The 14,301-nt window shown below is 33.6% G+C and overlaps 1 protein-coding gene across 5 annotated transcripts in view; it reads right to left on the bottom strand.

Moving 5' to 3' along the window:
- The window catches only part of MICU1 (mitochondrial calcium uptake 1), a 177,194-nt gene that overhangs the window by 66,021 nt on the left and 96,872 nt on the right, over window positions 1–14,301 (bottom strand). For all 5 annotated transcript variants that reach the window (XM_006915530.3, XM_025049349.1, XM_025049351.1 and 2 more), the window contains 2 exons: window positions 6,985–7,067; window positions 940–1,137 (listed from right to left, as the gene is read on the bottom strand). In XM_006915530.3, coding sequence (XP_006915592.1) covers window positions 940–1,137; window positions 6,985–7,067 — 281 coding nt within the window. The remainder of the gene's footprint in view (window positions 1–939; window positions 1,138–6,984; window positions 7,068–14,301) is intronic.

The raw sequence follows: 14,301 nt of genomic DNA, 5'->3' as shown, positions 1-14,301 counted from the left end.
AAAGAAACAGTAGCAATTGTGGAAAAGTAACTAAAATAAATGGGAAGACTAAAAGAAGATACAGATTTCTCTTGAATTTCGTTCCCCTTCTCTGGTGATAAGTATGCAAACTTCACAAAGGTAAGTTGCCCCTCTTTGTTCAACCCAGTATATAAACACTTATGCCTAGCCATTTCTTTGAGTTTTCCATTTTCCTATGGGAGCTCTCACGTACGTGTAAAAATCTGTATTTTATATATATCTCATTATTTTATATATGTATATTGCATATTATAGGGGCTACAAGAGCCTCCTCAAGGAGGCTGAACTGTAGAGATCCATTGCTTTGCTTTTTTTTGAGGTAAATTCTTTGACCATCAGTTATACCATTTCCAAAAACAAGTATGAAAGCACATTTCGAAGTCTGATCTGATTTTTAGTATTATTCGTACTTTTGCTTCTCTTATAGAGCAAGGATAATTTTTTTTTAAAATTATAGTTGACACATGACAGTGTTCTTATTAATATTGGGAATTCAGTTGTGATTTTTCAAACTGTCTCAATTGAGTTAAGTGGGATCTCCCCTCATCTCCACCACCTGGTGCCTTCTATGCGATATACATAAAAACTGGGGATACATGCTCAGGTTGAGAACTGCTCTGACTCCTGCATTTCTTTTTCCTCTGACTGAGTATCCCAAGACAACTAAGATTTTCAGTTTAAACATTTTCACTTTCAGGCCCAGAACTACCTTACACCAAGACATTTTCATAGAACATGTTATTTCCTACCTGCTGTCAGACTGTAGATCACTGATAAGGTTTCAAAGCAATCAGTTCTCACAGTTGGAGGCAGACTGAAAGAAGGCCTATAATGCATGCCTTCCCAATACAGTGGCTCTGTGTGCACATGTGATGGACAGTGTCCTGATCTTCTGAAATTCAAAGAACTTTTACCTACCTCTAGCTTCAGAACATCGTGCTGAAGTTTACGCTGAAATTCGAGGAAGTTTTTGATTGTCAGCTTCCCCTTGAGATCAGCTCCAAAAAAGTAGGTTGTGAGGGCTGAACACAAGCCAGACTTGAGAGTGTTACCGGTAGTAGGACGATCTCTGTGACGCATACCCATACTGGTTTGGGAGCGAATGATGCTCTGAACCTAACAGAGAAGCAAACCCCCATCCAGAAAAACATTACAAAGTGGAAAAAGAGAGAAAAATAAGAATAATTGACTACTGACTATTTATTTTTTGCCTACACTATACTACAATTCTTTCTTTTAATGCTGACAATAATCCTAGGAGGTTAAGTCCTATGATTATCCTCATTTTACAGATAAAGAACTTGAGGCATGTAGAGTTAAATACCTTGCTCAAGGTCAAGCAGCTAGCTAGTAGCAGAACCAGGATTCTAATAAAAATGCCTGATACCTTTAAAATTGGGACACTCTTAAAAATCTTTCTTCAGAAAAGAATATGCATTTGTTTAGAGGCTCAATACCTCTCTCACAAAACTAAAATAATCATCAGCCTCACAGCAATCAATACCTTCCATATCTCAGGAGACTGAAAAATTTCACACGTCACTACTGACTCTCCGATTGTGACAAGGGGTAGCACAGATATACATAAATACTTAACATCTAAGAGAGAGAACTTATTTATTAGAATGATACATGAAATACAAAGTAGGTATGAAATAATTCTCAAAGAAAACATAGGGAATGAGTTTAATTTTTGAGAAGTTTTAAATGAGATTTCTGAGAAAGGATAACTTTTGGGACTAGCAATTGTGGTCTAAATATATAGAGAACTTTTTGAGGTAAGTCTCTAATTGCTATAATTTTTTTTCACTAGTTATTGCGGTCTTTTTCACCTCTTTACAAGCTAAAAAAAAACCAAAAGAAACCACCCCAATACAAAAAAAACAAAAAACAAAATAAAACAACCCTCCAGCTATTCTCAATAATTAAAATTGGGATATGTAAGGATAAATAATAAAACTACTTTATATAAGTAAACAATACAAAAATATAGCCCTGTGGGTGATGTTTAAATTGCCAAATTAGAAAAGTATAACACTTAGAAACTTAACATTTTTTAACAACAAATTTACCATGGTTAAATGTCTTTTATTTATCTATTATCTATAACCATTAAAAAGATTTATTTAAGACAATTTAAAAGTCTCTGGCTCTATAAAGGGTGGAATAATATAATGGAAAGAAACGAGACAGGGAGTCAGGAGACATGGAGTTTGATTCTGCTGCTATGCAGTGAAAGCAGAATTTATGCAAGTCATTGAACCTCCTTAAGCCTTACTTTTCTCACTGGAAAAGTTCACAGAGTACATTATTTCTAAGTCTCCTCATAACTCTAGGTTAATACCATAAATGTTTTTGATTATGATTTTTTTGGGGGTTCATGTTTTATCGTGTAAATAAGATTGGTTGACATTTGTTTTTCAGGCATATGGAGACTTGAAAGACAGGTATACAATTAATTTTAAAATTATTTAAGTTGAAGTTTTTTAGACTTTAAATTGAAATACAGGCTAATTATAAAAATGCTTCTTCTATTTGAAGGCAATACACAATTCATTTTATCTAAGTGTGAGAATTGAAGAACTTTCCAATAGCAGTGAACCAGTATTTAGCCTGGATGTCAGGACCTGCCATGATTTAAATTTTGCCTGTGGCTATAAAGATTACAGCTTATATCCTTCCTATTGTAAAAACTGTATATGTTTGCTTCAAAAGTTTATTGCTGAGTGTGTGTGTGTAAGTGATTGGGGAAAAAAAGTGTTTTTAGAGAAAATTAACTAATGCTATAGCATTTTCATTAATTATTAATAACAGAAGAGTCCAAATATTGTCACACTTATGTGTTAACTATTGCTAACTTTAAGTGTTCTTTCATTAAAAACTTTTTTAAAAAGAATATCTCACTAGATTTTGGCGGGGGGGAGAGAGAGACTGTTTTCTTAGAATTTGTCAGTTGGGATATATTTTCTTAAAATATTTATATTTAGACAGCTCGTTAAGGGTATCACATGAGAATCAAAATATATCAATTCAACTAGTCATGTAAATGCTTACTACATGCTACATGTTGTGGACAGAATCATGAGAAATATAAAACATGATTTCTGGAATAAAATCTCATTCCTTTTCTTCTGTTTCACATTGATAGCTATTATTTTTCATACTTTTACATTAAAAAAATTTCTCTCATGGCTTGGGTGAATGTAGCCCTAACAGTTAGTATCTTTTGCTAGGTTAGTGCTGTTTTATGATTCACTATGAAATGGTTTTAAAAAAAAGTCTATGTGATAGAAAGAGAAAACTCATTTTACAGTTGATAAATGCTTTTTAGTAATTTGTGCTTATGCATGATCAAACTAATTTTGGAAAAAGATGAATGAAAGAGTAGTATTAACTATTAGTTTGCTCATGCAACATTAACTTTGAAGATACATGATGATGAAATGTGAGATGTCCTCATACTGGTTGTTTTAACTTTTTTATAAGCTTGACAGATACCTGTTTACCTGAGAAATCAGAGCAAAGTCTGAATGTTTGAAAGTCTAGTATACTTATAACTTAATAAATTATTGTATTTCCCAAGAAAGTAAAATGTATGAAGATGAAGTAGAGAAACTTCTGAGAGCCGTTCACTCATGAGCTGCCTTATAATTACTTTTTGATTTTCTTCTAAAGAGTTTTTACATCAAACTTCCCTATTATCAATATTATAAGTTATAAGTTATATCAGGTTAACAAGGCCAGTTATCAAAGGATCACATCAGACAAAATTAGCATTGCCTTCTATGACAAGTGAATAGAATGGTGATGTGACCGCCCCAAGTCATTCAGCATGCCAGCAACAATGCCAAAAATCAGACCCATGTGCCCTAAATTCAAATCTAGAGTTTAGTGTCTATAACAAGAGTAAGGAAGTCATGGCAATTTTGCTCCCAAGGGGTATCCTAAGTAATTTCTGAGGCTATTTCAAAACCACATTTTTTCTTTTTATATTTTTATCCCTTCTTTCTCCCTCTCTCCCACTTTTATCTCTCTCCTTCCTGCTTTGCAGGCCTCTCTTAATATTTAATACTAAACAGTCCTTAATCCGCTTTTAGTAATGGCTAAGTAGCTCCTTTCAGGCCCATCCTCCCTGAGATGACAACACATTATAGACAAAAATACCAAACAACTAAACTGAAGGCACTAGAGCATGATTATGGGCGGATATTGGAGAGAAGTTGAGACAGAGAAGAAGGAAATAGCATTGGGTGAGTTTCCCACTTTACAAAGCTTTCGGTCTGAAGGTAGTCCCCAGTTTGCATCAGAAGGATTGGTGCCTTCAGTTTTTCTGGCTTGAAAAAACAAAGGACAGAATTTGGGGTAACCACAACTGTTGGAAAGTGAGGGGGAAATCCTGGAAAGGAGAAATCCAAAGAGGGAAACCTTAAATTCTGTATATAAGCTCCAGGCAAATTCAGTTGAGCTAATAGCCTACTAAAACAAAACAAAACAAAACATTAATGCTCTTTAGAGGAACATAATCAAATCTAGAGTCTATGACATGTCATTTATAATACCAGATTACAATCCAAAATTACTTGACACATGAAGAAATGGGAAAATTTGGCTCATTCTCAAGAGAAAAGGCAATCAATGGAGATCAATCGCTATATGACCCAGATGGTGGAAATTAGCAGACAAAGATTTTAAAGCAGCTATCATAACAGTACTTAAGTAAATAAAATATGCTTATAATAAGGAAAAGATAGGACATTTCAGATGAGTAATAAAACTACATCAAAAATGAAAAGTTCTGGAACTGAAAAATGTAACATCTGAAATAAAAATTTATTGGCTTAACAGCAGAGATGCTATGACTGAAGAAAGAGTCAGTGAAAATGAAGATAAATCAATACAAATCATACAGTCTGGAAGTAGAAAGAAAAGATTGAAAAAATAATAAACAAAGCTTCATAGATTTGTGAGGCAGCGGTCTAACATTTGTGTTTCTGGAGTCCCAAAAAGAGAAGTGAGAGAGAATGGGGCCAAAGGGGGGAAAAAGAAAGATTAAAGAAATAAAGACCGGCAACATCTCAAATTTGATAAAAACCACAAATTCATAGATACAAATAGCTCACCAAAAACCAAGAAGGATAAATACAAAGAAAATCACACTGAGACATATCAAAATCAAATTTCTAGAAATCAAAGATAAAGAGGAAATTTGGAAAGCAGAGGGAGAAAAACAATATATTACACAGAGGGGAAACAATGATTCAAATAACCAGCGACTGTTCATCAGAAGGAATCAGAAGGAGTGAAACAATAACTGAGAATTTTACACCTAGATCTAGAACTCTATATCTAGAATTTCTTTCTAAAAATAATGATGACATAAATTAATTCATCATCAACAGATGTACATGCGCCACAAGAAATGCTAAAGAAAGTTTTCCAACTGATGGAAATGATACCGATGGAAACGAGGATTTTCAGGAAGGAATGAAAGGCTTCAGAAATTGTAAATATGTGAGTAAATATAACAGACTATTTTTTCTCTTATTTTCTTTAAAAAATGCTATTAAAGCAAAAATTATAATGTATTATGGGGTTTATAATCTACAGCAGTCCCCCCTTATCTGCGGTTTCGCTTTCTGCGGTTTCAGTTACCCATGGTCAATCATGGGCTGAAAATACTAAATGAAAAATTCCAGAAATAAACAATTCATAAGTTTTAAATTGCATGCTGTTCTGGGTAGTGTGATGAAATCTCTCGCCAGCCCGCTCCATCCTGCTTGGGATGTGAATCATCCCTTTGTCCAGCATATCCACATTATATATGCTATTTGCTTATTAGTCATTTAGTAGCCATCTTGGTTACTAGATGGTCTGTCATGGTATTGAAATGCTTATGTTCAAGTAACCCTTAGTTTACTTAATTATGGCCCCAAAGCACAAGAGTAGTGATGCTGACAATGTGGATAAGCCAAAGAGAAGCCATAAAGTGTATATACATTTAGGAAAAACATGGTATATACAGAATTCGGTACTATCCAAGGTATCAGGCATTCACTAAGGGTCCTGTAACATTTTCCCCGTAGATAAAGGAGGATTACTGGAGGCAGATGTATCACACAGGACAACTATAGCAGAAAGAATGGAGAAGGAGTAAATGGAACTATATGGTTGCAAAGTTTCTACATTTTATGTGAAGCAATGTAATACTAATTGTAAGTAGATTGTGTATACTTATGATGTATGATAGACATTGGGTACAAATTTGAATAAATGTCTCCAGGTATTTTGAAATATTTGTCTCTGCGCATTTTTTATTTTAAAGAAAGAGTATACCTGATACTCTCTCCCCACCCCTTCCTTTTAACTCCTCTCCTCATTTTGAGTACAAAAATGTTGTCTTCTACATAGGTATTTTTTGTTTTGAAACTACTTTTGAAAAAATCATAATAATTGTATCTGGGGAGGTACCATATCCCTCCAATGACAGAAGTTTTATTTTGGAAATTCAGAAGAAAATACACATCTTTGGCTGGAATCTGCTGCAGTCAAAGGCATGGTACCATTTTTCCTTCTCTTATGGAAATAATTTCAGAACATATGTTATTCATCCTTGTATTCTGGAACTGCCTGACACAAAGGAGCTGTTTGAAAAATGTTGACTGAACATATGATTGAATATCCATAACTTAGCTTCTCAGCATTATAGTCTAATTAATTTTGAGAAATCAGAGCAAGCTTGATCTTAATCATATGTTCAAATAATTCCTTATGTTTAGAGTAAAAATCAATAACAACCAAAAAACCCTACTTGTTAGAAGTAAAATAATTTTGAAAAATGACACATTAGGTACTTCAAAAATTGGATAGCATCTGAGTATATTGACTAAGGCCGAATTAACTCCAAGGCACATGAAAATGGTTTAAATATTAATGTATTTAAAGAAACTCTTCAGAACAACTTGCCTGTTCAAACTCCTCCATGTCTACCTCTCCATCTCCATTCAAGTCAAACATCTTGAAGGCAATTTCAAAATTTCTTTGAGGAGCTGCAAGTAGAAAGGAAGGAAGGAGAAAGGGAGAGAGCAAGGAAAAAGAAAAACATTTAGATAGTATTGACCAAAAATAAAAAAATCAGTCCTTTAAGAAAAACAGTTAAACACTAAAATATAATATCAAGTCACAGAATACCACCATATTTATCTAGATCAACCTTTTAGCAATACTCTATAAAACCAAAAGAAGTTTACCAAGGCCAGTAAAGATAGCACCTGTCTATCTTTGCATTTCGGCACTCTCTTAAATACTTCAGCTTTGCTTTCTTAGATGCCCTCCTCTTAGCCGTATAATACCAATGTTGCCCTATTACTTAAATATAGTATTATTTACCTGGGCATGAAAGTCTGTCTGGGGTGAGACATACTACTGCAAAGAACTTGAAACTCTGTCTTTGTCTTGCTTTTTAAAAACAAGCTCGCTTTCTACTTTGTTCTTCCTAGTCTCTCCATTTTAAGTACGATCAGGAGTTGAGTGGATGTCATTTTGCCAACAGGTTATTATCTATACTAGTTTACTCATTATCAATATAGCTCTGTAGTAAGGCAGAAAAGTATACTGTTAGCTACTCAACCCCCTATTTCAATCATGTCAGCTGGGTATACAAATTATAATTTAAGTATACGTAAATGTTAAAATTAAGCTGAAGTTTAAAAAACAAAATGATTGGCTAGATGGAGAGCCAGAGGAGAGAAAGAGCAATTAGGGGGAATATTTTATAAACTATAAAAATGTCTAACCAATGTACTGTATCCTTAAAACTAATAAAATTTTTTTAAAAAATGAAAAATGCAAAGTCTGAGAAGACGGTATATTTTCTTTCCCTTAAGTGAATGATAAAAGTTCTTTAAGACTTCCTTATTGTTACTAGATCAATTAAAACATAATTAATATAGTTATACAATAGAATAAAATATAAATGTAACAGCTCTCCTTCTTTACCATGCTAAATGTTCTGGTAAAGAAAACTAAGTAGTTTACTTCTTTCCTTTGGTGCTTCAAATTTATATAGCTGTAGAGAATAAACTGAAATAAAATATCCTAATACTATTGAATTAAATTTTCAGCTAATGTAGCTTTTGCTTAAAAAGTTTAAAGATTATATATAGACAAAAAAAGTAAAAAAGGGCTTAGTTCATTATGCATAGTTGTAGGAAGTCTATATTCTCATTTTGCTCGTGAATCTGTCAACAGCAAGATGACCTTCTAGGCTTAAATTACACTTTCAGCTGGCTAGCCAGCTAGGTTGGTAAGCCCCTGGTTTTTAGTTGCATGGGTAAATTATGTGTCTGTTTCCAGTTGCCTGCCTCACTTGACAATGGCCTCCAACAGATTTGCTCTTCTTTAGGACACAAGTATAATTGCTGAGATGAATACAAGTGTGGGAATTATATTTTTGTATATTTATTGCCACCTCTTAAATTTTTCCTACCTGGCTGGATGCTATCTTTAACTGAAGAGTTACTGTGTGCTAAGCACTGAGCTGGATAATTTAAAGATGTTGATTATCTGATGTATTCTCAATCCTGAATGTTTTTATTTCTCTATTTTTTTAAACAGAGGAGAAAACTGGAGCTCAAAGCCATTAAGTGACTAGCTCAAAATCACACATCTAATATGTGACAGAACTAGTAAGTGAACTCACATCAATGCTGACTCCAAAGCCCCATAAACTTTTCATTATGCTCCATGGCCTCCTATGTGAAGACAGCAGTACTTACAATAATAAACACATACTCTTTACTCTGATATGTCTGACCTAGAAACAAAACAACAAAACATGACTCACTGGTTATACCAGTCTCTGCAATAGCTGAGAATTCCAAGTTGTTTATCTCATACCGGATGTCAAATTGCATATGCCGTGCTCAGTGGTTTAGGCTTGGCTGCACTAACAGGAGACCCATAGGCAACACTAGATTGCCATATACGTCTGTCAAATGTTTTTTAAAAATTCTGAATATAAATTTCTTTAGAAAGGACTGCACTCTCTATTCTCCTCTACTGTCTCACACTTGGCCCACTTCACTCATATACATTATTTGCTTAATCCTTGTAGATACTCGAAATTGTAACAACTACAAATAATAGGAAGCCACTGAAAGCTTTAAGTAGAGTAGCACAATCAAATAGGCATTTATAAAGGACTTTTCTGGCTACAGTGTCAAGGGTGAGTTAGAAAACCAGTTTCAGAGAAGATCTCCAAAGCTCTTATAAATGTTAAGAATATGAACTGATGTGATGGCAGTGTGTAATTGAGAGGAGGAAACAAGTCTGAAATAACTTAAGGAGGCAGAAATTACACAATTTGATGATTAATTAGTATGACGAGACAAGAGTGAAAAAGGATGACAGTATGACTGGCTTAGACTACTGGGTGGCTTGTATGTCATTAACCAAGAGATTAAATAGATGGAAAAGGTTTGAGAAATAAAATTAGTTCAGAAAGGACATGTTGAATTCAAGGGGTCAACAGCACATTCAGATGAAAAAGTTCAGGGGATAGTAGGAAATATGAATCTAAAGCTTAGAAGAGAGGGGTTAAAGCTGGGAGTTATTAGCATAAGAGTGGTTAGCTGCAAAGAGCCTGAAATGCAGTTGCCCAAATTAAACTGAGGGTTGAGAAGGGTAAAAAAAAGGGTGGAAAGCAGTTGAACGAAAAGAGAAAGGAAGCAGTGACAGAGGAGGTGGCACCACAACATCAAGAAGAAAACGTCCAAAGTAATAAAAACAGGAAAAAATTTGGCAAGAGCCAGTCAATATGTTGTCACACATGATGTAAAGCAGAAGTTTCATTCCCTATCTCCACAGATTACACTGATTACACAGTGCTTCAAATTTTAGCTTTATCATAATCTTTTATTCTTACAGTCCTGTGAGTTCTATAAAGGTATTTGCCCAGATCATTTAAATGACTGAGTTTAAATGAGTTTTTCTATTAAATCATAACTAATATGTCCTCTTACAACAAAAGTGAATTCAGTTTACCAAAGCACACCCTGTACAGCTTGAGGTTTCCATATCTTTTTATGCTGGCTTAGCTACTTTCAGAGTATTTGCTTTATGTGGAGCTACTCAGAGTGTTTATTAAAGTATATGTGCTGACACTCCAGAAGCTGAGTCCATATGCGCTGGTCACTGATAGGGCAAGTGAGGGCAGCAGCCTTGCACATTCTCATTTAGGCTTTACCAGTCTCTCAGGTAAAATCCTTCCAAGAGTAGTTCTGTAAGCCTATTCGATCTCCATCTGCTGATCATGTCAAAGCATTTAAGATAAACAAGCAGAAAAAAACAGTTTGCTTTAAGTGAAACATGCTACACAGGAATATACCATTAGGCAATTCTCTTGTACTTCCCTGTCTCCCCTTAAATGTAGGTTTCAGAATAATTTTGAAATCTTGCTGTTCGGGAAAGCTTTAAGGTGCCTTGGGTTTATGCTAACTCACAACCTATTTCCATAGAAAGGTACCGAGAAGGAATTCTTTTGCATTGCAGGCTACTCATAAACGGTGAAGCTTTCTCCTCCCTATCTTAACAGCGTAACCTATTTTCTGTACAATGATTTCTGAAATAATCTTAACATATTATAACTGATTCAAACAATAAGATTCTATGCAAAATTCATTACTATACAGCTTTTACTTAGAATTCCATGACAATCTTTGCTACTAGTAAATGGAGACACATTTGGGTCTATTCTACTTAAGAATACATTTTTATATTATTCTATCATTAACAATAATGACAACAACTCTAGACTGTTCCTCTGAAGCACAGATTTTTCTACTTTAGTAATAAGAAAAAAAGCATCTTTTTCTATGTGTAGTAAATCCAATAATCACATAGCAACAACACTAGCTGTCTCAAGAATTTCACGGCTGTTTCAGTTACTGTTCTTTAATAGAAAATGTACAAACCTAGGGCTCTAATTCTGTCTCTTCCAACAACATCGTGAGTCATTATGTCTTAAATTCTTTTTTGGTAGTACTGACGGAATGAACTAAAAAAAATGAATGTTAGATTCTAAACAAGTTTCTTATTTTCTGTTGGTCTGATTCTCTATCATTGAATTCCTAACCGCACCATTCCTGTTTAAAAACGACACTATAGGACAAATGAGGTAATTAACATGCGCTATTAGAGAACTCTGAGTTAGAAAAACTTTAGAATACAATGAACTTCTAGTCAATGAACCTGTCTACTGAATTTGTAAGAATGATCACATGCCTCTAATTATTTCTGAGAGGGAGATCACCACTTCTGAGGTCTAACCATTGTTGTCTATATTAATTAAGCTTTTTTCTCATGCAGAACCCAAATCTAATCCTGTGTAGTTCCTACAAAATGTCATAGTTTAATTTTCTAAAGAAATAGAACATATATCTGCTTTCTCACTTACTTGATGACCCTCTGAATACATAAAAACATATTACCATGCCTCTACTAGGTTTCTCAGAGGTTACTTCCAGAATGTCAACATCCGAATAGCTCTCCGCCGTACTTTATCTAGGTACTTTAGATGGTCAATGTCTTCCATGAACATAGTATCCTAAATGTAGTCAATTCTGGAATGAGTTATCCTTTCTAGAAACAATAGAACTGCTTCCCTGCAGACTAATGTAGTAGAATTATTCTTATATGAGGGCTTTAGTATCTTGCTTTCTATATAACATTAGGCTTAAAAAAAGGGGAAGAAAAACTTATAAGATTCGATTTAAAAAAAGTGCCTCTTCCTCAATTCTTCCGAATTCTTCAAAGTATGATGGTTAGTTACAGTCTGGAAGAAATCTTTCTACACTACACATAGTGTGGAGGGAAAAGTTTAGTTAGCAGACATTTGGTTCTGTCCAAAACCTCCGCAGAGACATTTGGTCCAGGCTGACCCATGCACCACTATGAGCTAGGCTATTGAGGCAAGAAGGGTTATTATTGGCAATATAGCCAAAACACAATTACTAAAAAACATGATAGTATTTTTAATCCTGTAAACCAAAAGTAGAAATAAACATTACAGGCTCTTTGAAACCAGGAAAGTTTTCTAAGTGTGAACGTTTTGGACAGGAACAAATGTCCTCCAAGGAAAAGTTCTTATGGTATGATGTGTTGTAGTTGTGCTACACTATTTCCTTGGGATGATTTAGCTTCAGAAGAAGGGCACTACACAAAATGAAGATATAAAAATTATTTTAAACACACGTAAGCAACAGCAGATCAATTTTCTTTTCACTGACCTAGTTACCTGGTAAGTCTGATTTCATTTCTGTTAGTAACTATTTTACAGGGACTCTTAGATAATTTGTTAGCTTTTTTAGCATTTTCTAATAGTTTCATGATAAGTACCATATTAACACTATGGCTAATAAAAAGGGCTGCAAATGTTTGGAAAAAGAGACTTAAAAATGATAAAAGATAAGCACAAAGTCAAGAAATATTTCTTTTTATAAAGCTATATACTTTATATTTGAGTTTTATACACAGTTAACTGTGTACAAAGGCATATTTATGTGAAATAAGACAGAATGTGAATAATCGCAGTGGCTCAAAAATTTAACTATTACAGTTTCTGCTTCAACTCAGAAGTCCTATACTCAGTCTAGAATTATCTACTGACCAAAATATCCACTATTAATCTTGCCACCTGAAGTCAATGGAGACAACAGGATTAACAGGATTTCATAGTTATGAAATCTGCCCTGAAATATGGCAAATAATTATTCCTGAAATGCAAGATCTAGAATTAGCAAATAAAATCTACATGAACTATAATTGGTTATAGAAAGCAGTGCTATAAAATAAAGTTAAAATCAAGTTTTTGGTTGGTTGTATTAGAATTACAATTTAAAACACTGTAATTTCTTTGACTATACAACTAATTTTAGTTTCTTATCACTTAGTGATTTAATATGCTCAAAGAAGTTTAAATTAATTAGACTGTTTCCTGAATATATTTTCCATGGTTGTGCAACTGTATGCTCCCATTAAACTGTACTACAAGGAGACCAAACTATATAATATGAAATAGTGAACATTCTACCACTTAAAATATCTAGTTTCCCACATGATATGCAATTCGAAGTGAAAAAATGATAAAAATTTTTCATTGCTAACTTTTGGAACGCAAAAAGGAAAAGAGAATAAAACAATATGAAATAGCTGAAGTTTGTGATATGTAAATACATCAATCTAGTTCTTCTTAGCTTTGCTCTTTTAACATAGAATAGAAAAAAAATTCCCCTCATGAAATTATGCCAAGGATAAAGGAAAGGAATCCTCAACTATCCAGAAGGAAAAAAAAATTAGTTATCATAAAGAATACTACAGAGCAAGTTCTATAGAATCTTGAGGGAAAACAAATGTAATCTAAGGATTACATACAAGTGAAGTCACTATTTACCTATATTACCTACAGAAGATATTCGCAGACATGCAAGGACTTTGCAATTATATAATCCACATACCCATCCTAATAAAAGTCCACACAAAAGAGTAACAAAAGTCTTGATTAAGGCTTGGTAAATTATGACCTCTGGCTAGCCATTTATTTGTTTATGTATTGGCCTGGCTGATTTTGAACCACAAAGGCATAGTTGAGTAGCTATGAAAGAGATCTTATGGCCTGAAAGCCTAAAATACTTATGTTGCCCTTTAAGAAAAAGTTTGTCAACCCCTGGTTGAGGAACTTATTCAGCCAACAACAACAAAAATCAATCAAAATAAAGAAATAAAGACAGGAAAGATGAGATAAATTAGTAAGTGACCAATAAAATCACTCAGAACAGAGTTAAGCTTAAATAATGGTTATTATTACAATATATCATGGCATCTGGTATTTATTAAATGTTTATTATACATCTGGCACTTTATATAAATTATTTAATCCTCTCAATCACTATGTGCCATTGTAGTATAATAACTATCCAGTTAAAAAAAAAGAGAAACTAAGGTATACATAGTATAGTGTGTCCAGGGTCACAGCGACAGGATTCCAATCCAAGCAATCTACTCTTAGCTATTATAACAAAATGGTTATAAAATAATGAAGTATGAGAAATACTCCTTGAAAGAGAAAATATAGAATGTAAAATTATTATAAAATAATTACTTGGAATGAAAAAATACCAGATTATTAAAATTATAAAAAATAAGTGGAGAGAAGACAGTAAAAGAAAGGAAAGAAATTATATAATCCACTTATTATGCTGAGTGAAATAAATCTGACAGAGAAAG

Source organism: Pteropus alecto, unplaced genomic scaffold (assembly GCF_000325575.1).
Source record: "Pteropus alecto unplaced genomic scaffold, ASM32557v1 scaffold155, whole genome shotgun sequence".
Classification (NCBI taxonomy): domain Eukaryota; kingdom Metazoa; phylum Chordata; class Mammalia; order Chiroptera; family Pteropodidae; genus Pteropus; species Pteropus alecto.
The sequence above is the reverse complement of the archived record's forward strand: the minus strand, read 5'-3'. Positions and strand labels throughout refer to the sequence as shown.